This window comes from Lepus europaeus, chromosome 5, assembly GCF_033115175.1.
Source record: "Lepus europaeus isolate LE1 chromosome 5, mLepTim1.pri, whole genome shotgun sequence".
NCBI lineage: Eukaryota > Metazoa > Chordata > Mammalia > Lagomorpha > Leporidae > Lepus > Lepus europaeus.
Window position 1 is genome coordinate 10,780,128 of NC_084831.1, and position 25,284 is coordinate 10,805,411.

Genomic DNA, 25,284 nt, shown 5'->3' on the forward strand with positions numbered 1-25,284 from the left:
CCCCTGGGCCTCGCAGACCATCCCAAGCTGGTCCGGAACACATGTGGGAAGGCCCGAGGTCCCAGGCTGCCTCAGGGTGACTTTGGACAAGGCTCGGGTGCCCTGTCGTGCTGTCTGCTGGGGCAGCGAGGGGAGCTCGGGGACTGTCCCAGAGGTACAGGGGTGGGGGGCAGCTCCTCCTCTATCGGGCTTGGCCCAGCCTTGGCAAAGGGCGTGACAGCAGGAAGCGTCAGGGCACCCTGCCTGGCCCTCCTCTTCACGGCACTCCCAGGTCTGGCACCCAGCGGCTCCCTCCTTCCCTCCGGGCATCTTCCCCGAACAGCGCTGCACACAGTGTGTGTGTGTGTGGGGGGGCATCACTGCAAGCCGGGGATGACCCCGACCAGGGCAGGGGCGCCTTGCTCACGGCCTCCCTGAGCCCTGGCTTCCGCACCCGGGAAGGGTGGTGTGTGGGGGTGGGGGTGCCCACCCTTGGGGCCCCAGAGCAGTGTGCCCAGGGCACCCGCTCCTCTGGTTTGCACCCAGCTCTGCCACTTGTCTCTTGTGAGGCCTCCTCCTCGCCCCCCCTGCCACGTCCCCCTTTTGTGAAGTGGGCGTTACCAGCCCCGGTGCCTAAGGGTCACATAGAAAGGTCTACAAGGCAGACTAAGCGTAGCCACTGTCACTGCTGTCGCTTCTGTAGGGAGGCTGAGTGAGACTCAGATGGGCAGAGGGCTGGCGGAGGCAGGAGGGGCAGGGGCAGGGGGCCGGGATTTAGGGAGGGGGAGGAGGGGGACACAGAGCAGCCAGGCACCCCCCACCTCCGGACCCCAGAGTCCCCCTGGGGGGGTGGTGAGCTGCAGGACTGCAGGGAGAGCCAGGCCCTAACTGGCTGTCCCGCAGGTGGTGCTGGGCCCAGCCATTGTGGCTGTAATCAAAAGAACAATCTGTTTGCCTCTGAATCAGACCCAGATTCCTTTCCCCAGCAAAGTCCCTGAGCCTCCAGGGACCTGAGCAGCCCATCCCGGCCCCCGGGCTCAGGTTCTGTCCATCCCTACCCCCTTCCATCTGCCCCAGGTTGGGGTCCAGGACACGGAGGGAGGGGGTCAGGACACAGTGCCCAGGGTGGCAAACCAAGTGACCTGGCTGTCAGTGGGCCCTGCCTACCAGAGCCTGTCCCCTCCCCCAGGGTGCTGGGGTGCACCTGCAGGGATCCAGACAGGCAGTGACACCCCCCCCCCAGCAAATCGAGGTGACCGGCTGCCCCAGCTAGGCCAGCTCATAGTGTGCCTCACTGAGGTCAACCCGTCCCATCGTCTGGGTCACCTAGAGGGGCAGGCTGTGGGCAGATCCATTTTACAGACCAAGAAGCTGAGGCCCAGGGTCCCAAGGCTTGGCGGGCAGCCATGGAACCCAGGTCGGACACTTCAGCCAAGCCCAGGTGTTAGCACTGGCCTCCGTCGGACCGGGCAGGTGGGGCCGCGGACCCAGGTGACCCAGGGCAGGGGGAGTGGAAGGGCCACTGAGGGCCCACAAAGACGCCAGGGTGCGCAGCGGGGCTGGACGCCCACCCCAGGCCAGGGCCGAGGGGCGGGGAGGAGTCTCCGAGGGAACAAAGGGAAGGGGAGGGGGCGGCGCGGGGCGCGGCCGGGCAGGTGGGGGGGGCAGGTAGGGGCCGCTTCCGCGGGGCGGGCCCCGGGCCCCCTCCCCCGGCCTCACCTTTTATGGTCACGCGGCGGCGCGGGGCGCGGGGCGGAGGGAACGAGGGGCGGGGAGGGGCGGGCGCCAGGCGCCGCGCTCTGGGCTCTGCGCGCTCGGGAGTCCGGCGGGGCCGCGGGGGCGCGGGCGGCCCAGGTAAGCGGGTGCGGGAGATGGTGGCGGGGGTCCCAGGCTGCCGACCCCTTCCGGGCCACACGCAGGTGACAGCGCGGGTGGCCCCGGGCCAGCGTCCACCCCGCCCCCTGGCTGGGACCGCAGCCCCGGCGCCCCTGGAGGGGGCTCTCCGGGCCGTGGGGGCCGCTGTCCTGGCGTCGCCGCCCGTCAGTCCCTTCCCCGGTCCCGGGGCCGGGGGAGGGCTCCGCCCGGTGGCGGGGGTCGTGTCCTTGCCCGGAGCGGGGCGGAAGCTCCCGCACAAAGAGGCCCGCGTCCCGCACATGGACTGAATTAACTCCGCGGCAGCGCCCCGCGGTGACCCGGCCCGGCCTGCCCCGCTGCCTGCGGAGGCGCCGGGTTTCCCCAGCTCCGGGGGCCCCCCCAGGGCCAGGGGCGGGCGGGGGCGGGGCGGGGGGCAGCTCTGCAGGCCGGGGCGACGCCCTAGGTCTCTTGCTGCAGCCCAGAGCGGAGGGCCCCTGTGAGAGGCTGGGGCAGCCCCCAGATTCCCGCTCCCTGCTCTCAGTCACTTTGGGAGGCCAGTCCTGGCCCCCAGGGGCGCCTGCTGTCCCACCCGGGGTGAGGGCTACATAACCAGCTGTCCTGCACTCCCCTTCCCACACCAGCCACCCCCTGGCACTTTGTGCAGGAGTCCGGGGCCAGAGAGGGTAGGTGCCCTGCTCTGGCCGCCCAGCAGGAAAGAGGTGGGTTGCGGTGTGAGGGCTGATCTGTGCCTCCTCGGCTTCCCTGGGGTAGGAGGGAGTTGGAGGGAACCTCTCCCCAAGGCAGCCAGGTCTCTGTGGGAGGGCATGGGTTGGGGTGCAGCCCCCAGCCGCTCACCTCCAGGGGGGTTTAATAGCAGACAGACTGCTTTGTCAAGGTATTAAAGTGCAGAACTTAGAGGTGCCAGGGCTCTTCTAGAGGGGGGACAGGAATGGGGAAGAGGGAACAGTGGAGTGGGAGAGCCTCCCCCTTCCTGGTCAGACACCCCCAGCCCTGGGTGCGGGCTGCAGCTGGCCGCCTGGTGCTCCGGTGCGGGCTGGGTCCCAGCCTCTTCCTTCCTCTCGACAGGAAGTGAGTCTCCCTCCCTTTGTTCCCACTTTCTCCGCTTACCCGACTGCATCTGCGATTTGCCCTCCAAGGGAGGGGAGCAGAGGGTCCCCGGGGCGGGGCGCGGCGGCTGCCCCGGGGCGAGGGGAGCTGGGCACCCTAGCAGGGCTGGACTCTGACTCGCTGTGAAATCCCCAGCCCAGCCCCTTCCCCTGGGGCCTGAGGTCCCTGCTGGGAGGATTGGGGGCGGAGGCTGCCCAGCTGTGGCCATCTGGTGTCAGCCCTGGACATTTCCGAAAAACTGGATGGATCCAGCTTCCCGGAGGAGTGAAGCAGGGGTCAGGGCAGGCTGGGGAGGGGCTGGGGGGTGCGTCCTAAGGTTTGCAGCTTCTGGGGGCCCAGGCCCGGCTGCCTCAGGTGTGAGGACAGCCCTGGACCTGCCGGCCGGCTGGGGATGCTCCCCGAGTTCTGTGTCTGCGGCGGGCGGGGCGGGGCCGGGCAGAGCGGGGGGCGGGGTCGTCTACTCTGGGGGTAGGGGGAGGCTCACGCAGCGTTTGTGAGGGGGGCCATTGTGGGCTTTCCTTCTGGCTGAGGCCGGGATGGGGGAGCCCTGAGGCCCATACAGCCCTGGGCTCAGGGCCTGGCCCGCATCGGCGGATGCCCGCGATGCGGTTTATCTCTTCTTCAATTCTTGCATGCACCCTGAACATCACTCGCAAAAGTGGGCTTCTGAACTGCTCACCGAGCGGCGGGTGGCAGCGAGGGACGGGACCGGGCATCGAAAGCCCCATGGAGGCTGCTTCCCGACGCACCGGTTTCTACCCAGGAGGCTGAGCGTTTTAACCCAGTGTAGCAGCCAGTTTAGGAGGGATTCCGAGTGCGTGTGATTTGTCTCCGGCAGTCCCAGAGGGAGCCCGCGGTGACCAGTGCACTTGGAGATGGGGAGGGGACTCTGTGCACCCTGTGCACGGTCACCCCAGCTCCCAGGGCACCACTGGGTCTCTCCGGGGGCCCCCAGCCCAGCCCAGCCCAGCCAGCCCTGTTTCTGGGGGTCCGATGGTGCCTCCCTGTCTGCTCTCCGCCTCATATGCTTGTGGCCTGGGCCTGACAGTCCTGGCGAGGTGGCCCCGGGTAGCACAACAGCAGAGAGAGGGCGAGATAAGGGGCAATTTTTAGCCTCGTGCCCAGGGAGGATGCCTGTGCCTTGCCCGCCCCACTCTGGCCCCGTGGACACGGGGGCCTTAGAGATGGAAAACGGCTTCTGCCTGGCACCTGTCCCCAGATCTATACCTCGATGGCTACCCCCAGCCACACTCAGGGTGCAGTTGAGTACCTGCAGGGGGTCGGATGGGTGATTATGAGCCAGCGTGTCCTGTGATGGGGCTGTCACCTCCCTGTGGAAGCAGACAGGGCCTCAGGGAGAGGGCCGGGAATCAGGGAAGGCTTCATGGAGGAGGTGATGCTCGCTCGAGCTGAATTTTACCCTGTGGGCGGCAGCAGCGGAGGGAGACCAGGCGGGAGGAGCAGGTCAGAGGGGAAGCCGTGGAGGGGGGATGAGGACCCAAAGAGGGAGAATTAGGACTTTCTCCTGAGGAGGGGGGAGCCATGGAAGGCCTTAGAGCAGAGGAGAAGTAGTCAGACTTATGCTCTAGAAAGATCAAGGTCAGGAGGTGAGATTGGAGACCGCTGAGCCCCCTCCCGGGCTCTCCCCTGACACTGCCCAGGCCTGAAGCGCACCTCGTTTTTGGAGAGGCAGAGAAGTGGATGCTGGCCTGCTGGGTGGGCCGAGAGGGCAGAACAGAGCCAGATGGCGCCGGGGGGCCAGGCCCTGAGTTCCAATCCCGGCTCTGCCACTGTGAGCCCTTGGACAAGTGGCTTTACCCCTGAGGTCTCCCAGGTCCCCCTTGGTGGGATGGGAGTAGCGCGTGCCCACCTCTCGCGGCAGGAGGGTTGATGCTTTGACAGCACGAGGCCTGGGGCGGTGTGGGCACAGAGGGGGTGTCCTGGGCACAGAGGGGGTGTCCCGGGCATGACGTGCTCACCGTCCTGTCCTCTCCCTCCCGCAGCAGAGCTGGCCTGAGCCTCAGGGACTTCTTCCCCCGGAGAGAATCCGGATCCCTTCCTGGGAGGTGACTGATCAAGGCAGGAAGCTTACTCATCCGAGGTGAGCCAGCCAGGGCTGGGGGAGGGGCAGTCAGCACCCTGTGGCAGGGTCACCTGGTGGGCCCCTGCCCTCCCCCACAGGGCCTCGCCCACCCCCTCCGGCATGTGGGCGGGGCGGGGCTGTTCTGTCTTGCCTTAGGGAGGTGTGCAGGACTGGGCTGTTTCCTTTTGCAGCCAGGGGGAGAGCAAGCCTGCACCCCCAGGACCTTGCTCTCTGTCCCCGCCCTGCCAGGACCTGAAGCCATGGCCTCAAAGCCCGAGAAGAGGGTCGCCTCCTCCATCTTTATCACCCTGGCACCCCCGCGCCGCCACGTGGCCGTGGCCGAGGAAGTGAGGCAGGCGGCTTGTGAGGCCCGGCGCGGCTGCCCCTGGGAGCCCCCTGGGAAGGCCCCTGCTGGGAGGCCCAGCCCCTGCAGCCCCGCTCAGCTCTCCAACGGAGGTAAGAGACAGGCAGGCGGGAGGCGGGGAGGGAAGGGCAGCCCCGGGAGTCAGTCATTCAGTCATTCATTCGTTCATCTGAGTGCCAGACAGACCCCAGAACCGCCCGCCCGGTGTGCCTTCCAGCTCCCACATTTGCAGCCATTGAACCTCCTGCGTCTCTGTATCCTGATCTGTCAGAGCGTGGCTGGGAGCGAGTGCGTGTGTGAGTGAGTGGCCTGCACCTGTCGTGCAGGGAGTGCCAGCTGTGCTCCAGCTGTTCTCGCTGTCCCAAGAGTGGAGAAGGGAGACAAGGCTTTGCGCCCGTGTGGAGGGAGCAGAGTTAATGCAGAGGCAGTGTGGGCATTTGGCACGGCCATTTGGGACCCCTGCGTCTCGGATCCGAGCGTCTGGTTCAAGCCCCAGCTACTCTGCTTCCCACCCAGCTTCTTGCTACCGCGTACCCTGGGAGACAGCCGATGACAGCCCAAGTACTTGGGTCCCTGCCGCCCCTGTGGGAGACCAGGCTGGAGCTCTGGGTTCCTGGCTTCAGGTTGACTCAGGCCAAACTGTTGCAGGCATTTGGGGAGTGAACCGATGGGTGGCCAATCTCTCTCCACTGGTCTTTCTGCCTTTCAAATTAAATGAAAACAGAGGGAAGAGAACTGTGTGTATTAGAACATCTGATACATGACGTCAGCAGACACAGGTGCTGTCGGGGTGAAACGTGGTGGAGAGGAGTAACTTTTTACAGGATAGGCGGGGTGGCTTCCCTGAGGAGGTGTCCCTGGAATCTGGGGTGGGCTGGCCCTGTCGCCTTGGTCACAGAGCCCTCCTTCCCTGCCACTCCCTGGGAAGTCTCAGCTGCTTGGCGAGGAAAGGTGGTAGCCCCAGCCCTGGGGCAAGGCGCGGCTCTGCCTCAGGGTGTGAGGCTGACCCCTGGAAGGCAGCTGAGCCCCCGCGTCCCCGGGCCCTGGACAGATGTCCTTCCATCCCAGAGTACGGCTGGGACAGCCCTCCTCTCCATCTGTCGTCGCGGGAACCACCTGGATCCAACAAGAAATGCCGGCCAGTCCTGGAGCGAGGGCCAGCGAGCACAGAGGGGACTCACGGGACAGAAGCTCTGGGCCCATCTTTCCTTCCTCACCTCCCACCTCAAGGGCCCCAGACTCTCCAGCACCTTTGGAGAGCAGGACCAGGCCGGCCAGGATGCCGGGATGAGCGATCTGACAGGAAAAAATGGGCCCCATCTCGGAGGTCGAGGGAGGCCAGGAAACATGGCTGAGATGCCAACAGGTGCAGCTGAGACCGGTGTCCCTGGGGTCTGGGGTGGGGTGGCCCTGTCGCCTCGGAGGCTTCCCTGGGCCCTTGGAATTGCCGTGTGTGATGAAGTCAGACTTTCCCGAGGGCGGGGGTGCTGGCTGCTGTTTCCGCTGTCATCCGGGCACTCTCAGGCAGAGCGTGGGCAGTCACGGCCTCACTGGAGCAGGCTCAGTTCCCGGTGAGCTGCTCACGGCCATCCCTACAGCGGCTGCTTTAGCTTTCCAGCCTGGAAGAAGCCCCACCTTGCTGGTGCTGTGGCTGGCGTAGCAGGTAAAGCTGCTGCCCGCGATGGCTGGCATCCCGTGCGGGCATTGGTTCAAGTCCTGGCTGCTCCACTTCCAGCCCCGCTCCCTGCTGATGCTCTTGGGAAAGCAGCGGAAGATGCTTTCCCACGTGGGACACCTGGATGAAGCAGCTGGCCGTGGCAGCCCTCTGGGGAGTGAAGCAGTGGCTCCATCCCTCTCTCTCTATCACTCGGCCACCTTGCCCTCACTCCTCCCACCTCCACTGGGTGTCTCTCTGCACGCACGCACGCCTCCCTCGCCCCCTTACTCCCATCTGCTCTCCTCTTGGCTTCTCTGTAAAAAGCTGCTCTCCCTCCTCCTGCTGCTGTCACTGGGCTCCGGGTCCCCGCTCTGCCCATGGCCTCACATGCCCCACGCTTGCCTCTCTCCTGAATTCCTGCCTGCCTGCGAGGACCGTCAGCCGGCCGGGGAGAGACTGCGGACCTGGCTCCTGCCTTAGGAGCTCCCCTGCAGCCCGGCTCTCCTACCGAGCCTCGAGCCTGATCTGACTGAGCCAGCGTGCGGGGCCCCGGGGCCTTGCCTTTCCCGCTGATCCTGGTGCTGGGCTCTCGGGACCACAGTTGGAGAACTAGCCAGTTCTTTATCTTTTTTTTTTTTTTTTAAGATTTATTTATTGCACTTGAAAGTCAGAGTTACATAGAGAAGAGAGAGAGAGAGAGGTCTCCCATTTGCTGGTTTACTCCCAAACTGGATGCAACAGCCAGAGATGGGGCACTGATCCGAAGCCAGGAGCCAGGAGCTTCTTCCAGATCTCCCACGCGGGTGCAGGGGCCCAAGGACTTGGGCCATTTTCCACTGCTCTCCTAGGCCATAGCAGAGAGCTGGATCAGAAGAGGAGCAGCCGGGTCTGAACTGGCACCCATATGGGATGTCAGCACTGCAGGTGGCGGCTTTACCTGCTGCACCACAGCGCCGGCCCCTTATTTTATTTTTTAAAATTTTTATTTATATGAAAGGCAGAGCTACAGAGAGAGAAGGAGAGACAGAGAGATCTTCCAGCCACTGTTTAACTCCCCAAATGGCCACGTCCTCTGTGACTAGTCCAGGCTGAACCAGGAGCCGGGAGCTCCATTGGGTCTCCTGTGTGGGTGGCAGTTCTGCCGCACGTTGGCTAAGGTCCATCTCTGAATACAGCCATTGCCTTACGCGGCCACAGTGCCAGGCGGCATCCACTGGACTGAGAATCCAAGGATGCCTTTGATTATCTGATACTCAATCCACAGCTTCCACTGCTTGTCATGAAAATGCCTGGTAGCGGCTGGATCGTATCACAGTGACCATGGCGCCTTTGTTACACGTATTTGTTTACTGGCGAGACAGAGCTCTCGTCACTGGTTCACTCCCCGAACACTGACAGCCAACCTGGCTGGCCGAGGCTGGGAGCGGGGAACTCAACCCAAGTCAGCCACGTGCGCCATCCACACTGCCTCCCAGGGCACGCACCTGCAGGAAGCTGGAGTTGGGAGCAGAGGCGGGGACCACAGTCTGGGAGTCTGATTCAGGATGCGGGAGTCCCAACCCGCGCTTCAGCTGCCAGGCCGATGCCCGCCTCTGGGCTGTGCTGGTTTGTTTTTGTTTATTTTCTTCTACTTGAAAGAGTGACAGAGAGGCGGGGGGGGGGGGGGAGAGCGTGAGCTGTCATATCCAGTCATTCATTCCCTACCCAAATGCCCACTGCAGCCAGGACTGTGCCAGGCTGACGCCAGGAGCCCACAACTCCACCCAGGTCTCGTCCATGGGTGCCAGGGGCCCGAGCCCTTGAGCATGGTCTGCCGTGCCGTACCCAGGGTACACCAGCAGGGATCTGGATCGGTAGCAGAGCAGCTGGGCCTTGGACCAGCACTTCCATGTGGGATGTGGGCCTCACAGCAGTGCTTAACCCTCCGTGCCACTCGCCCACTCCCCGTCCGTGTTTTGAGCTAATTTAGTGGAATGTTTAGCTTTTCCTCAGCTCCAAAGTGGAAAGAATTAAATGAGAGGATTAATCCTTTGAATTAGGGTCCAGATAAGGTCTATACCAGCCGTCCAATAAAAATAGAATACCAGTCACAAATGCCAGCAACACTTGTAACTTAAATTTTCTAGTGTCCACACTGAAAAAAAGGAAAAAGAAATAAGTGATATTAATTTAACATTAGAGATTATAAAACCCAGTGTACTGAGATATTTCAGCATGTAATTATTATAAAAATTACTTTTTAAAATATTTACTTAGGCTGGCGCCGCAGCTCACTAGACTAATCCTCCACCTGCGGTGCCAGAACCCCAGGTTCTAGTCCCAGTCAGGGCACCGGATTCTGTCCCGGTTGCTCCTCTTCCAGGCCAGCTCTCTGCTGTGGCCCGGGAGTGCAGTGGAGGATGGCCCAAGTCCTTGGGCCCTGCACCCGCATGGGAGACCAGGAGAAGCACCTGGCTCCTGGCTTTGGATCGGTGCAGCGCGCCGGCTGTAGCGGCCATTTGGGGAGTGAACCAACGGAAGGAAGACCTTTCTCTCTGTCTCTCTTTCTCTCACTGTCTAACTCTGCCTGTCAAAATAAATAAATAAATAAATTAATTAGAAATTTACTTAGGAGCTGGCATTGTGACCCAGCAGGTTAAGCTACCGCCTGCAGTGCCAGCATCGTCTGAGGCCCAGCTGTCCTCCCCTCCAGCTCCCTGCTAACGTTGCCTGGGAAAGCAGAGGCAGAGAGCTCTTCCACCCGCTGGTCCACGCTCCAGATGGCCACAGCGGCCGGCCGGGGCTGTTTGGAATTGCATCGGGGCCTCCCACCTGGGTGCAGGGGCCCAAGTGCTTGGGCCACGCTCTGCTCTCCCAGGCACAACAGCAGGGAGCTGGATCGGCAGCAGAACAGCCAGGACCCCGACGGGCGCTCGCGTGGGAGGCCGGAGTCCCAGGCAGTGGCTGCACCCCTGTGCCACGATGCTGGCCCTGTGGATGTGCGTGGTTTTTTGTTTGTTTGTTTGTTTGTTTTGACAGGCGGAGTGGATAGTGAGAGAGAGAGAGACAGAGAGAAAGGTCTTCCTTTTTGCCGTTGGTTCACCCTCCAATGGCCGCTGCGGACGGCGCATCTCGCTGATCCGAAGCCAGGAGCCAGGTGCTTCTCCTGGTCTCCCATGCGGGTGTGTGCGTGTTTTAAGTGGCCGTTTTTCTCTGAAATCTAGGGGAGACCCCTCCCCCACCTCGTGCCATTGACTCCTTGCAGAAGCGGGGTCCATTTCGGAGGGGTGCCCCACGCGTGTCCTGGATTTGCCCCTTCTCTCCCCTACCCTCTCATCCAGCTGCCCCTGTGGCTCCCACGCTTGTCATAGATGGACCTTTGGAGATGTGACTGGATTGAGGCGGGTCTTTTTGGTTTGTTCATTCAGGGTTTGTTCTGGGGGTAAGAACATGACATGGGTGGTGCCCCTGTCGCTTCCTGTAGTGTCACACGAACCAGGAGGCCCCGATGTCTGCTGAGCATCATCAGTGGGTGCTGGTGATGGCCTGACCCCTCCTTAGAAAGTTTCCATCCCCCTTCCACCTTGCAGTTCCCTGACTCTGGTCGGAGGTGGAGCACACCCCTCTCATTCCCTGGGGGCCTGTCAGACTCCACAGGTGGCGGCCCCACCCAGGGCATCTGTGCAGGTCTGGGGCTCGCTCCCAGGTATGGCAGGTGCTGCTGGCCAGAGCCACGGCGGGAGAGGGAGGTTGGTCCGGCCTGCGCGTCCACAGGGGCCTGGCCGCACCGACAGGGGAGGGCTGTCAGGGAGCTTGCACAGCTGCTATTTGTGGCCCTGGCAGGTGCCTCTGCCTGTCCATCATCTCAGATATTGCTTACCCCTGGGTGCCTGGTGCCCATTTTCCAACTAAGCAGATTAAACTTGGCGAGATCCAGTCTGTTACCTAAGGACACCCAGCAAGTCAGAGCAGAGGGGCCAGCGCTGTGGTGCAGCCTGCAGTGTGGCATCCCACACGTGCCCTGGTTCAAGTCCCGACTGCTCCACTCCGATCCACCTCCCTGCTAATGTACCTGGGAAAGCAGAAGAAGATGATCCCTGCACCCACGTGGGAGACCCAGATTGTGGCCATGTGGGGAGTGAAGCAAATAAAGATGAAAGCCAGACTTACAGAGAGAGAGAGAGAGAGAGAGAGAGAGAGAGAGAGAGAGATCTTCCATCCGCAGTTTGTTTTACTCCCCAAATGGCTGCAATGGCTGGGTCTGGGCCAGGCTGGACCTAGGAGCCAGGAGCTTCTCCCAGGTCTCCCGCATGGGTACAGGGGCCCAAGCACTTGAGTCGTCTCCCACTGCTTTCCCAGGTGCATTAGCAGGGAGCTGGATCAAAAGCAGAGCATGGTGGGCGCTGGTTCAAGTCCTGGCTGTTCTGATCCAGCTCTCTGCTATGGCCTGGGAAAGCAGTGGAGGATGGCCCAGGTCCCTGGGCCCCTGCACCTGTGTGGGAGACCTGGAAGAAGCTCCTGGCTCCTGGCTCCAGAGCTTGCAGCCATTTGCAGTAGCCGATAGAAGACCTCTCTCTCTCTCTCTCTCTCTCTATCTGCCTCTCTGTAATTCTGCCTTTCAAATAAATAAACTTAAAAAAGAAAGAAAGAAAGAAAGAAAGTAGAGCAGCCAGGACTCGAAGCCTGGTCCATATGGGACGCCCACGTTGCTTGGTGGTGGCAGAGTCCAAGACAGAACCTGGTCTGGCTGGGTGAGGGCTCCTCTGTCCACCTGCAGGGACTCCGGCTGACCCTCTGCCTTCCTCACAGAGCGCGCTCCTCCTCCACCTGCCCTAGATGCCCAGGACCCTCTGGCCGACCTGGACCTCCCGCCGCCACCACCGCCCCCTCCTGCGTACCTGCCCCCCCCTCCTGAGGAGGCCCCTGCCCCGCTGGGGGCATCACTCATTTCCGACTTGGAGCAGCTGCACCTGCCCCCACCCCCACCGCAGGTACCTCCAGCCCCGCGTCCCCCGGGGTGGGGGGTGGGGGGCTAAGCCTGGAGGTGGTCCTGTCCCTCCTGCTCAATCCCAAGGGACTGCCACGCCCCGCTCTCCTCGGGCCCTCTAGAGACCTCTGTAGCACCAGGCAGGTCCCGGCCTAGGACTGCACTCTGGAACCTTCCCTGGCGTGGGAGGCGGAGCTTTGACTGCTTGACCTCCAGCTGCCACTGCCCCCTTCCTGCTGAATGACTTGTTTCTGGGGCCTCAGTTACCTGCTGTTCAATGGGACTGATCGTGTCCAGTGCCCCCAGAGGAGGCAGAGAGCCTGGAAGGGCTGTGTGGGGTCCCTGCTGACACCACTCTGCGTCCTCACAGGCTCTGGTGGAGGGACCCCCGGTCCAAACTCGGCCCGGTCAGCTCAGGCCCTCGGAAGAGGAGCTGCCGCCTCCCCCGGAAGAACCTGCTGGGCTCCCTGAGAGAGAGGTGTCCACAGGTAAGGGCCCAGGGCAGGCAGGATTCCGGGGTGGTCCTGGTCCCCAGGGGCCCTCGTGGGGCCAGCCCAGGCCTCAGCTGGGAACTGGGAGGGCAGAGACCCCTGCCTGGCCCAGCTCACGTCACAGGGCTGCACATTTGAGCTGTGCACCCGTTGCGTTTTTGTTGCCAGAACCTTCTTCCCTTTATGACTAAAACCCACTTAAGTGTTCCTCCGCGCTGTGCTGTGACGGCAGAATACCTTGCATTTTTTCCCACGGCTCATGGCCTCGCACAATGCGAACTGCAAAGCCCGTCACCCAGCGTCCCCCGGGGCCACCTCGGTTAATGTCTTGTGCATCCAGAGTTCTGTCTGCATCAGCAGATACCACTGTGTGTACCTGCGTGCCCTCCCCTGCTGTGCAGAGAGCCTGCTTCAACATGCCTGAGACTGGAAGTGTTTTGAATTTGGGATCGGAGGGAGATTTGGGAATACGTGCGTGTGCGTGCTGAGCTGTCTTGGGATGGGGCCCAAGTCCCAACATGAGATTCAGTCAGTGTGTTCGGTGCACCTGCCCTGGGGTGAGACTTCAGCCCCGTGCTCGGTGTTCTGGGTTTTGGGTCGGTTGCGATGTCTTTGATTGGAGATGCTCTGGGCGCGAGCTGGCCTGCTTCCTCGGGCGGCACAGCGCAGTGGAAGTGGCCGAGTGGCCGCCGCCCCTTCTCTCCGCTGCGGCGAGCTCCTCCCTAGGGACGGATTCTGCGGTGGCCTCCTGGTGTCACAGGTTGCCTTGCTCTCCTGTCCTTGTGCCCACGTGCAGATGTATCGGAAATGATTTCCTCAGGCAGGAAAGGGCAGGTGCATTTGTGAGTTTGGTGTTGTTACCCGACTGCCCTCATGAGCCATCTGGGCCTGAACTCCATCCTGTGCCTGTCTCCCCCTCCCCCAGACCCCCCCAGCCTCTGCAGAGCCTGCCTTGCTGGGGGGCGGGGAGTGTGTATGAGGGCAAGGAGAACTCGACGAGCCCCGGGCCAGCTCAGCCCCGGGCCAGCTCGGGAGACCAAGTCTTCGCCTCGGCTACATCGCGAACACTCTCCTGAGTTGGTCACTTGTGTGATGGCCTTCGTTGTCCGTAGATGCCCGATTTTGGCATAGCCAACTGTGGCAGGCCTTCCTCTGCCAGCGTCCGGCTTGTGTGTCATAGTTAAGCTTGCCCTCTCCCAAGTCACAGCCGGATTCTCCGTGGTTGTATTCGTCCCCTCTAGACCCTGGGTGAGTTTGGAATTTCCGGGTGGGGGTGTCGCCGCGGAGCCCGCCCTCCATTCCAGTGCAGGTGACGTCCGCTTGTCCTGCCGCTGTGTCCTGACGTCCCGACGTCAGCCTTCCAAAGGCCATTTGCTTCCTAATTCTCGTGACCCTCCGTGTTCGTCACACAAGCACCTCCTGGGGGCTCGAGGCCAAGCCCTGGGCACTGCGGGCGTGTCTGGTGCCAGCCTGTGTCTCCTGTACCCCAGACATCTGTGCCTTCTGCCACAAGACCGTGTCCCCCCGCGAGCTGGCCGTGGAGGCCATGAAGAGGCAGTACCATGCCCAGTGCTTCACGTGCCGCACCTGCCGCCGCCAGCTGGCTGGCCAGAGCTTCTACCAGCAGGACGGGCGGCCCCTCTGCGAGGCCTGCTACCAGGTAACCCTACAGCTGCCCCCTGGCACCGGGACCTGCACTGGGCACACGAAGATGCTCTGTTGTTTGATTCCCGGGGAGCGGGGCGGGGAGGCAGTGTTGGCCCATTTCGCAGAGGAGGGAGTTGGGAGCACGGCCAAGTTTCCTGTGGCTGCTGTAGCGAATTGGCCGTTGGTGACTGTGACAGCTCGCATCGATTTTCTCAAGTTCTGGAAACTACAAGTCAAGAGCAAGGTGTTGCACGCCCCTCTGAATCCAGTCCCCTGCTGCTCGTTTCTGAAGCCCTGTTGCTGGGGTCCTTCCTGTAGCTTCAAAGCCAGCAGAGAGCACGTTGCCCTCTGCCTCCCCCCAGCGTTAATGAATGAATGAATATTTGAAAGAGAGAGAGAGAGAACAGAGCATGAGAGAGGCCCCAGATGCCTGAAGCAGCTGAGGTTAGGCCGGGACAGAACCAAGAGCCCAGACATCACTTGTGGATGGCAGGGAGCCAAGCTGTTGAGCCATCACGTGGTGCCTCCCAGAGTGTGAATTAGCAGGGAGTTGGATCAGAAAGGGAGCTGGGACGCAACCCCGGGGTCTCGATGTGGGGTGCAGGTGTCCCAGGCAGCACCTTAAGTGCCACGCCCAGTCCCCGCCCTCTGCTGCCCTCTGCTGGGGGCTCTTGCAATTGCATTTAGGACCCACTGGTGCTACAGGATGGGCTCCCTGCCTTGAGATCTTCCACTTGATCATCTTGCAAAGTCGCTTTGCTGCACCAGGCACCATTCACAGGCTGCAGCATGGACTTGGGTGTCGTTAGGGGCCTCACTCAGCTACGAGGCAAGGGGCTGGGCTTCTGCCTGGACCCAGGTGGTCCTCGACCCTGCCTTTGGTGCCGCTTCTGGGTATGGAGTGCAGCCACAAGAACTGGTCTCGTTGCTGCCTGTTGGCGTTCCAGACTCTGGGTGGTGTGTGGCAGTGCCCACCACCTGCGTGCCCGTGGGCCTCACCCGGCAGGTGACTCTGATGCACTGCGGGGTTTGAAAGCTGCCCATCTGAGGGTTTAGAGTATTTGGAGTTGGGACCTTGTAGAAGACTCAGAATGAGCTCATCACAGCCTCGAGGCACTGTGGGGGGAGGGAGCCAGGTCCCAGGAACATGACCGCGGGAGCCAGGCAGCGGTGAGGCGCTGCCAGGGAGGGGGCTTGAGCAGCGTGCCTGGGAGGGAAAGGTTGCCCCTGATGGGGGGTGGGGGTGCTGCCCTCTCTCCAGCAGGTGTCAGGTGTGGGGTTCCAGTGGTCAGTGCACAGCAGGACTGGGAAGAGGCATGACCAGGAGAGTAGGTGGAAGGGGTGGAGGGAGGCCATGTGCTCGCCTCCGTGACCTCATTCTCCCTCTCTCTCTCTTTAAATCCTTCTCATTCCCGAAGGGATTTGAGGCAGCTTATCTAAGAACTCAGAGGGAGCTTGGGACACCCACGTCCCCTGTTGGAGTGCCCGGTTCAAGTCCCGTCTCCGCTGCTTCCAGGGCAGCTGCCTGCTGACACCCACCCTGGGCGGCAGCACCTGATGGTGGAGGGAGCTGGGCCCGGCCACCCACACGGGAGACTGGAATGGAGTTCTGTCTCTTCCCTTTCTCAGAGAGAGCGTCCATCTGCTGGTTCCCTCCCCAAAAGGCCACAAGAGCCAGGGCTGGGTCAGGCAAAGCCAGCAGCCAGGAGCTTCACCGGGTCTCCCACGTGGGTGCAGGGGCCTGAGTACTTGGGCCGGCTCCTGCTTTCCCAGATGCATTAGTAAGGAGCTGGATCGGAAGTGCAGCAGCCGGGACTCCAACCAGTGCCACAGCACCAGCCCTGAAAGACTTTTTAAAAGAGGAACCTGTAGTCAACAATAATAAGGATCTGTTGAGAAAGAGACTCATTAAGTGTTCTCACCATGACAAAGTAGCGTTTAAAACAGAGCGTGTAGCCGGCGCCGCGGCTCAGTAGGCTAATCCTCCGCCTTGCGGCGCCGGCACACCGGGTTCTAGTCCCGGTCGGGGCACCGATCCTGTCCCGGTTGCCCCTCTTCCAGGCCAGCTCTCTGCTGTGGCCAGGGAGTGCAGTGGAGGATGGCCCAAGTGCTTGGGCCCTGCACCCCATGGGAGACCAGGATAAGCACCTGGCTCCTGCCATCGGATCAACGCGGTGCGCCGGCCGCAGCGCGCTACCGCGGCAGCCATTGGAGGGTGAACCAACGGCAAAAGGAAGACCTTTCTCTCTGTCTCTCTCTCACTGTCCACTCTGCCTGTCCAAAAAAAAAAAAAAAACACAGAGCGTGTAGTACTCTGGGGTATAAAACAGATCCAAACACAAGGGCAGCCAAGGCGGAAAGGGAGGAGAGACCAGAGAGGGAGTCAGCGCCCGAGAACGTGTGTTGGAAGAGCCCGTCGTGGTTCCTACAGCAGAGCATGGAACTTGGCCCTGAGCGTCCAGCCAGGTGGAAAAGGGAGGCATCTCAAGGTGACTCTAAGAAGCAGACGTTGGTTTCCGTGGGGATCCCTTTCCTGGCTGTCCAGGAGCGCCGGCCCAGCCTGGCCTGGGTGTCCCGGTGCCCGAGACGGCTTCGTGGCAGTGGGCCTGGCTGTAAGCCAAGAGGGACACTGCGCCAGGCCCCACGCATTATCCAAGGCGGAGGGTCTGGGGCTGTGTTCCGGGCCGGCCACCTGCCTCTCCTGGGCCCCCATGGGCAGCGGCCCGAAGACCCTTGTGTTGGGGGGGGGATGCTCGGGGGACGGCTCTGAGGCAGCGGCCCCCTGCCGCAGGACACCCTGGAGAAGTGTGGCAAGTGTGGAGAGGTGGTCCGGGACCACATCATCAGGGCCCTGGGCCAGGCCTTCCACCCCACCTGCTTCACGTGCGTGGCCTGCGCCCGGTGCATCGGGGACGAGAGCTTCGCCCTGGACAGCCAGAATGAGGTGTACTGCCTGGATGACTTCTACAGGTACGCCAGGGGTCCCTGCACTGGGCAGAGGGGGAGGACAGGGTGGGCCGGGGCCTGGGGCCGGGGCAGAGCCGGCCACAGTCTCTGATCTTGCTGTCTGCGCGCCTGACACTTCACTGTGCACGTGGTTGCACCGGCACCGCACCAGGCTCTGCTCTGGGGTTACCCCGTCTGGCCCTCAAAGCTGTGCTGTCAGGGGGGTGCTAGGGAGGTTCCAGTTTACCAAGTGTGGGAACGAAGCGACAGCAGCGAAGGACCTCAGGGTTTCCGGGCTGTAGGTATTAAAGCTGCGCCCAGCCCTGAACCACCATGGTGACTCCCCTTGGAGCTGGGCGAAGATGTCTGTGAGCCTGGGTCCCTGCCCTCAAGGAGTCCCTACCGCTGGGGAGGGATAGGGTGCCTATATGAAACGAAAGGAAAGAGAGAGACGAAGAAAGGGAGCAGTGGCTATAATTGGAGACAAGCGAGGTGGCTCCCGGGCCCACTGAGCTGCAAGTTCAGGCGCTGCCAGGTGTTTGCTGATTGCACCCTGGGAAGCCAGGTCCGATTCCACAGCTCCCTCCCTGATGCCAGCGGTCGGAGCCCCAGGTGCGGCCACAGAGCGGGGCTGTGGAGTGGCTCTGGGAGGTGCACTGACCAGCCTTGCCCTGACCGCCCACTTCTGCGGTCACTGGTGCGAACCCCTCCCCAGCGTGGGTTCCTCTGCCCCTAGGAAATTTGCTCCGGTGTGCAGCATCTGTGAGAATCCCATCATCCCCCGGGACGGGAAGGACGGCTTCAAGATCGAGTGCATGGGGAGAAACTTCCACGAGAACTGCTACCGGTGCGAGGTGAGTGCAGCCCGTGCCGGCGCTGGCGGCGGCGCCAAGACCTGGGCAGGGCTGAGGCTCAGGGACACGCCCACCTGGGGCGCTGCTGTCATGTTGTCCCGTGGCAGGGACAGATAAGAAGGGAATTAATGACAGAGACAGTCTCCTAATCAGAGTTCTTTGGTCGATGACAGAAACCAAGAACCCCTCGGCCTTGGTGATGGCATCAGATGGTAGCACCAGTGCATTCTCTCTATCACTTAGTTCTGCCTTAAAGAAAAAAAAAAAAGATTTCTTTGAAAGAGTTACAGAGAGGGAGAGAGAGGTCTTCCATTCTCTGGTTCACTCCCCAAATGGCTACAGCAACCACAGCTGCACCGGGCTGAAGCCAGGGGCCAGGAGCTCCATCCACGTCTCCCACATGGTTGCCAGGGGCCTAAGGACGTGGGCCACCCTCCACAGCTGCCCAGGGCACATTAGCCAGGAGCCATATCGGAAAAGGAGCGGCTGGGACTCCAACCGGCGCTCGTGGGGCATGCCGGCGACAGGCAGCAGCTTAACCTGCTGTACCTTGACATTGGCCCTGTGCCTTTTTTATTTTTCAAAATGCATTTTAAAAATTTTTTAGTATATCTGTATTTGTTTGAAAGCTAGAAACACAGGCAGAGAGGGATCTTCCACTTGCTGGGTTTTATCTGGCAAGCAGAGAGATAGAGAAAGAGCAACAAACAGATGGACTTTGCACCTGGTTCACTCCCCAAACGCCCGCGACAGCCAGGGTTCGGCCAGGCCAAAGTCAAGCCAGAAGTCACTCCGGGTCTCCCGCAGGGTGGCAGGGACTCACGTACTCAGACCTGCCGCCTGTCGGAGTGCGCGCTGACAGGAAGCTGGAATTGGACGTGTAGCTGGGTACTCTGATGCGGGGTGCAGCATCCTAACCACAAGTCAAACGTCTGCCCAGTTCTGCCTTTGTGTGATTGCTGCCCTTCTCTGGGGGGCGGGGACACCGTGCATGGTCGCAAATGCTACTGGTGACATCCCCCCAACTTAGAACATAACCCATGGAGGGCTATGATTGAAGGCCTGAGAAGGCCTTCTGATTGGCCCAGCGTGGGTCATGTGTCCATTCTGGACCAATCACTGTGGCTCTGGGGTATGAGATTAACAGCCATAGAAAGACTGAACCATACGAAACAGAGGGGTGTCCCGCCCAGGTGAGTGGGCTTTGGGGCAGACAAGGTAGGCTGAAGTCTAACCAGTGAGGTAGAAGCAAAGGCCCCTTGTAGAGGAAGCAGCGCTTAACCTGGGTCTTGCAGGATGCGTAAGCGTTTGCCAGATTTTCAGAGAGGAAGAAACCCAGGAAGTGGGAGGGGCCTGTGAAAATCCCACTGCTGGGTGAGCAAGGGCTGGAGGGTGTGCTCATGGCGTGGCCACAGCGAAGGAAGGGGGGAGGGGCCGGCCAGCGCAGCGTCCCCCCAGGAGTCACACAGAGCCTGACCGCGGGTCTCAGGATTGCGTGAAGATCGCCCAGACAGAGAAGGAGCCCTCATCCACCATTCACTCCCCAGATGCCTGCTACGGTGGGGACTGGGCTGGGCCAGAGCCAGGAGCCGGGAGTGCAGTTGGCATCAGCAGACTGGGGCTCGGAACCCAGGCGCTGTGATACGGGACGAGGGACCCCAGTGGTGTCTGGCCCGGCGCCCAGAGCCTGCCCGGCCACCCCTGCGGTCTTCATCCTGCGCCTGGGCCCTGCAGTGAGGCGATCAGACCTGCTGGGGAGGCTCCCCAGCCCTGGGCCACCCCGTGTCACTTCCTGTAGTCGCTGTGACAGAGGTGACAGCTTTTACGGGTGTCACCGGAGCGAGGAGTCCCTGAGTAGGTCTCTCATTCAGCCCACGGTGATTCTCCCCTAAGCCACGTGCGTGTAAGCGGATTCACGGAACCGAGGGCTTGTGCTGAGGGTGTGCGGGGAGCAGGCAGAGCAGCTGACAAACCACCTCACATCGGCTCAAGTTCAAGGTCCGCCTGATAACGCGTCTTCAAAGATCAGTGACGAAATTCCAGTGCTTATCACCACCTGGCCCTAATAAGCTCTGCAGCGATTGGCCGTCCCTGGGCCTGGCTCAGGAACCAGTAACCCCTCTCTCCTTGGTGCCTCTCCCCGCCCTGGCTGCTCATGGCTTTGACCGAGGCTGCTGCCGTCAGAATTTGCACTCTAGCAATTGCACTTTGGAGCTGAGGCTCCTGAACCCAGTGACCTGGGAAAAGGGGTGTTTCAGGTTTATAAAGGCAAGCAGAGTGATGGAGAGAGGAGAGATGGAGACAGAAAGAAAGGTCTTTTATCTGCTGGTTCACGCCCCACATGGCCACAACGTCTTGGGGTAGGCCAGGCTGAACCCAGGAGCCTGGAACTCCATCTGGGTCTCTCACATGGGTGGCAGGGTCCAAGCACTAGGGCCATCCTCCATGCTTTCCCAGGTGCATTAGCAGGGAGCTGGATCAGAAGTGGAGCAGCCGGGACTCTGATATGGGATGCCAGTGTCACAAGCAGGGGCTTACCCCCCTGTGCCATGATGCCAGCCCCTAAAATTTCAGGTTTCCCAATGAGGGATGCTCAGCCTGGACATTGTTGGAATGGGAAACAGTGCCTATATATGTAGTTTTGAAAAATCTCCATTCGTTGTCCCCACTTAAGATGGGGAAACAGGAGCCAGTGCTGTGGCGTAGCAGGTAAAAACCTCTGCCCACAATGCCAGCATCCCATACAAGCGCCAGTTCTAGTCCTGGCTGCTCCACTTCCAATCCAGCTCTCTGCTATGGCCTGGGAAAGCAGTAGAAGATGGCCCAAGTCCTTGGGCCCCTGCACCTGTGTGGGAGATCTGGAAGAAGCTCCTGGCTCCTGGCTCCTGGCTTCAGATCGGCCCAGCTCCGGCCATTGCAGCCATTTGGGGAGTGAACCAGCAGATGGAAGACCTCTCTCTATCTCTGTTTCTGCCTCTCTATAACTCTGCCTTTCAAATAAATACTAAATAAATCTCCAAAAAAAATGTTGGGGCGAACAGGCTCAGAAGACTGGTTCCCACCCCTGGGTGCCTGGCCCCGCCCCAGCCAGCTTCTTCCCACCCCACAAGAGCTTTGTGACGGTCACAGTTGCTGAGTTCTCCCCACTGGGTTCTGACAGTAGGAGAGGCCCCGAGTGCCCATTTGGAACCTTAGGTTTCTTACATCCTCCAAGTAGCCCCAAGTCCACCTGAGCGATCTAGAGTGGAGTAGCACAGAAGAGCCACACGAGGGCGCCCTACCCAGGCTGGGCCTGGAGGAACACAGGTAGCAGTCCCTGGCCTGAGGCAAGGTGGCCACCTGTAACCCCAAAACTGTCTCTCTGGGACCACAGTCCCTGTGATCGGGTCCATGCAGCTTCCAAAAGGTGGCAGCTGGGCCTGAGCCAGGTCTCTGGACATGAATTGTGCCCGATTGCAGGCTGGGGCGGGGGGACCCTGGTACAGGCCTGGGGAAAACATGATGAGGTCGGCAGAGCGTGGGCCTGAATTCCCATGCCCGACATCCCGAAATCCTCTGGCGACTGAGATTTGGGAATAACAACCGTCCTGCCTGCGCGGAAGCTGCGTGGGCCGTGGAGCGACACGAGGACCCCGGCTCGGCTGGAGTCTCTCAGTCCCGGGTTTGGAAGCAGCGGCTGTTTCCCCACCTGGGAGGGAAGGGCCTGGACTGGACTCAGTGGTCAGCGGCCGTTCCTTGCAGGCCGGTGCGTGCTGCTGGCCTTGGCTGGGAAGCTGGCAGTGAGGGGGTTCAGGGCTCACGGGACCCGCCTTCTGATGGGACTGCTGGGGGCATCGGGGGCTTCCTCCGAGTGTCCTGCGGCCCCTGTAGCAGCTCGGCCATCACCACTCCCGTCTCGCTATGCGCCACGGCCCCTGCGTCTGTGTGGTCTTCATTCATGGAGCCCCCAGGGTGGGGGCCATGTCCCCTCTGCCCCCACCCCTGCTTTGGCAGGGCGCTCACGTGGTTGGTGTATTGGGCAGCTGCCGGGCCGGGGCTTACCCGTGCCTGTCTCCGTCTCCCCAGGACTGCAGCGTCCTCCTGTCGGTGGAGCCCACGGACCAGGGCTGCTACCCCCTCAACGACCACCTCTTCTGCAAGCCGTGCCACGTGAAGCGCAGTGCCGCGGGCTGCTGCTGAGGACGCCCGGCCACGCCCGGCTGTGCGTGCACCTGCTCACCCACACGTCCCTCCTGAGCCTCCTTGGGGACCGGCCTGCGGCTCTGCCCACTGCGTCCCGGACACAGGCCTGGCCTCCTCCCAGCACCCCCAGACTTCCAGAAGGCTCCTGTGCCGTGAGCATCACTCCGGGGGTCCCCGTCTGGCCCCTCGGTCCGCTGCTGGGGACAGTCGGGGCACAGCTCTGCGTGGACGCCTGTGCTGGGCCAGGTCCGGTGCAGGGCTGCACTGTTTGAGGAAACACTCCGAGGTCCAGCTTTGGGGAGATGCTGAGGTTTCCGGGGTGGGGAACCACGTGCTCGCCGTCTGAGGGAGAGAAGTCTCCACATCCAGTGTCTCCCCTTGGCTCATAAAGGTACAGGAGGGTGACCCAAGGTGGCACAGCCCTGGACTTGCCAGGCCAGGCAGAGAGAGTGGTCCATGGCCACGCGGAGCCCTCGGCAGCCCCTCCGTCTGCCCCCATGCACTACCAGGAGCCGTCCACAGCTGTGGATTGGGGAGCAGAGCAGGGACTGGGACCGTGCACACCCCTCCCTGCCCCTCCTCCTGCACGGCGGTGCCCCCAAGTCCCCACAGCCCTGGCCACCCTGAGCCCACCGCCTGCACGAGGCCACACCCACAAGATCTTTCTTCCCCTTTAATTCCCAGGTGTGTAGTAGGGCTGCACGATTTAGACAATGTGCGCTCCTCTGGAGTGAGTGCGGCCTCCCGGGAGACCCCACAGCCGCCTGCGCTGGGCCCCACGGGGGCTTCCCACCCGAGCACGGCCTCAGCTGCGAGCAGCCGGGCCCAAACAGCTGCGTTCACCTGCGTTCACCTGCGTTCACCTGCCGCCTCCCAGTTTTTAGCCTATGGATGACCTCTGACCCTGTTTTTTTTTTACTCACTTCCAGTGTTAGCCTTGAGCTAAGTGATGTATCCATGCAGTGCTACGGTCCTGTGTGACCAGTGTTTATTCCTCTTCCACGTACAAATAAAAGCGCACCTGTTAGCAGCTCCCCCGTGGAAGGTCTCTCGCAGGGACTTGCCGGCCTTCGGCTGCAGCTCTAGGGAAATCTGTGTTGGGCCTCGGCTTGCGGCGGCACGAGGGTGGGGCAGGGGCCCGCCCCGTTCCCCTCGGAATGCTGGACTCAGCTTGGCAGGCCAAGGAACTCGGGTCCACCCCGTAGGCCCCGCCAAGGACCCGCACCTGTGCCTCACCGGTGCGCGGCTGCACGTGGCAGCCTAGGGGTCAGTAGCGGAGCCTTTGCTGCAGGGAGCCCTGACCAGGCACAGCCAGGCCCACTGCTGACCACCGCTCGCGTGTGAGTGCCGCGCCAGGGAGGTGTGTGTGGCAGGAAAGAGCCTGGATGCTGATCTACCTCTGCTGCCCGAGAGTGGGCACGCATTGTTAACGCACGGCGCCCGATGTCGCACTGTGTACGGGAGGGCGCAGTCCCAGCCTCTGCCCTGCAGGGCTGCTGCGAGAGGAAGAAGCTGGAGGCTGGCTCCATCCTCTGCCCGTGGCCTCGGGCGATCACGTTGGTGCGCCTGCGTCAGGCTGCGGGACCCTGGCCCGCCCACCACGGCTACAGGTGATGCTGTGCGTTCTGCAGCTACACACGCACAGCGCCCAGGATGCCTGGGAAAGCAGGGCCCAGGAAGGACCTAGGCTCTGGGCTGCTGCGGAGGGGTCTCGGGGAAAGTCTCGGGGACTGGGAGCCGGTCCCGACAGGTGCCATCGGGGAGCCTGGGCGGCTGGCGCCCTTAGATCTAAGCTGCAGAGCCCCGGCCAGAAGTGGTGGCGGGGGAGACAGGGGAACACGCTCATTTTTGCCATGGGCGCACAGGCACGGGGCTCAGGGTGTGTCTGCCGAGTGGACTCACTTCCTCGTGGCCACGGTGACTGTGCAGTGAGTGAGCCTCGAGGTTGGAGCACACCACAGCCCAGCTGGGAAGACCAGGCCAGGTGCCCACTCTCCGCGGCCACTTGCCTCTCTTCCGTCGCCAAGATTGGTTTGGTTTGATTCTCCTGTCACTGAGGTGCCACCTTGTGTTTTGAGTCCGTGTGTCCCAGCCCGTGTGTGGTTGGTTGCGTTTGGAGGGGTTTACCTGGGTGAGCTCCTAGGGGGTGCCCGGCAGGTGTGTAGGTGGCTCTGCGGGGAACACGCCCGGGAGACACACGCCTGCTTTCCTCCCTCCCTCCCCAGTCTCATTCCCACTTCTCTTTCTGCTCCTGTTTGGAAGGCTCCAGACAAGGCATTCCAGGCAGAGATGATGTCCCTGCCCTCTGGGTGCCATCCATGGGGAGTGACAAAAATGTATTGTCCAGGCCGGCACCGCGGCTCAATAGGCTAATCCTCTGCCTGTGGCGCCGGCACACCGGGTTCTAGTCCCAGTTGGGGCACTGGTTCTGTCCCGGTTGCCCCTCTTCCAGGCCAGCTCTCTGCTGTGGCCCGGGAGTGCAGTGGAGGATGGCCCAAGTGCTTGGGCCCTGCACCCGCATGGGAGACCAGGAGACGCACCTGGCTCCTGGCTTCGGATCAGCGCGGTGCACCGGTCGCAGCACACCGGCCACGGCAGCCATTGGAGGGTGAACCAACGGCAGAGGAAGACCTTTCTCTCTGTCTCTCTCTCTCTCACTGTTCACTCTGCCTGTCAAAAAATAAAAAATAAATTTAAAAAATGTATTGTCCAGTCTGAGAGAGATAGTGTACACCCAGGTTCCTAGCAGCATCGCGGGCAGGAACTCCACTGTGCATCCGCAGGTGAATGGGTGAGTGCAACGCGGGGTCTACACGATGGACTGTCACTCGGCCTGGAGAAGGCTGCGAGGCCGTGGCTGAACCTTGTGGATGTGATGCTGAGCGAAATAAGCCAGAGGGCGAACCCCTCGAGGCGTCACGTTGTAGGGACAGACAGTGGAAGAGTGGTCGCCAGGAGCCAGGTGCAGGTCAGAGCAGGGCATTACTGGTGAATGGGGATGGAGCTGCGGCCTGGGAAGAACAGAGTCCTGGAGATGGAATGTGATGACGGCCGCAGGACAGCGAGAGTGTCCTGGGGCCGGCGCTGTGACGCTGGATTAAGCGGCCACCTGCAATGCTGGCATCGCCTAAGA

General features: G+C 61.8%; 1 protein-coding gene across 6 annotated transcripts; it reads left to right on the forward strand.

Annotated features, from left to right (window-relative positions):
- Window positions 1-1,771: 1,771 nt before the first annotated feature.
- FBLIM1 (filamin binding LIM protein 1) lies at window positions 1,772-23,349 on the forward strand. 6 transcript variants are annotated; one of them, XM_062190488.1, is made up of 9 exons: window positions 1,772-1,833; window positions 4,965-5,062; window positions 5,294-5,500; window positions 11,854-12,035; window positions 12,402-12,519; window positions 14,013-14,182; window positions 16,961-17,139; window positions 17,852-17,969; window positions 22,035-23,347. In XM_062190488.1, exons 3-9 carry the CDS (start codon window positions 5,305-5,307, stop codon window positions 22,146-22,148), a joined length of 1,077 nt encoding a protein of 358 aa, XP_062046472.1. In that variant the 5' UTR covers window positions 1,772-1,833; window positions 4,965-5,062; window positions 5,294-5,304; the 3' UTR covers window positions 22,149-23,347. The 6 variants fall into 6 exon arrangements, with proteins under 6 accessions (XP_062046472.1, XP_062046473.1, XP_062046474.1 ...); XM_062190489.1 differs by having other exon boundaries at window positions 1,776-1,833; window positions 4,968-5,062; XM_062190490.1 differs by lacking the exon at window positions 1,772-1,833 and adding an exon at window positions 3,074-3,236 and having other exon boundaries at window positions 4,968-5,062; window positions 5,236-5,500; window positions 22,035-23,349.
- Window positions 23,350-25,284: the final 1,935 nt, after the last annotated feature.

Coding starts and splice junctions, on each gene's coding strand:
- FBLIM1 (XM_062190488.1), top strand. CDS start 5,305: ATGGCCTCAAAGCCCGAGAAGAGGGTCGCCTCCTCCATCTTTATCACC. Junction 14,183..16,960: donor TCTGCGAGGCCTGCTACCAG/GTAACCCTACAG, acceptor CCCCTGCCGCAG/GACACCCTGGAGAAGTGTGG. Junction 17,970..22,034: donor AGAACTGCTACCGGTGCGAG/GTGAGTGCAGCC, acceptor CCGTCTCCCCAG/GACTGCAGCGTCCTCCTGTC.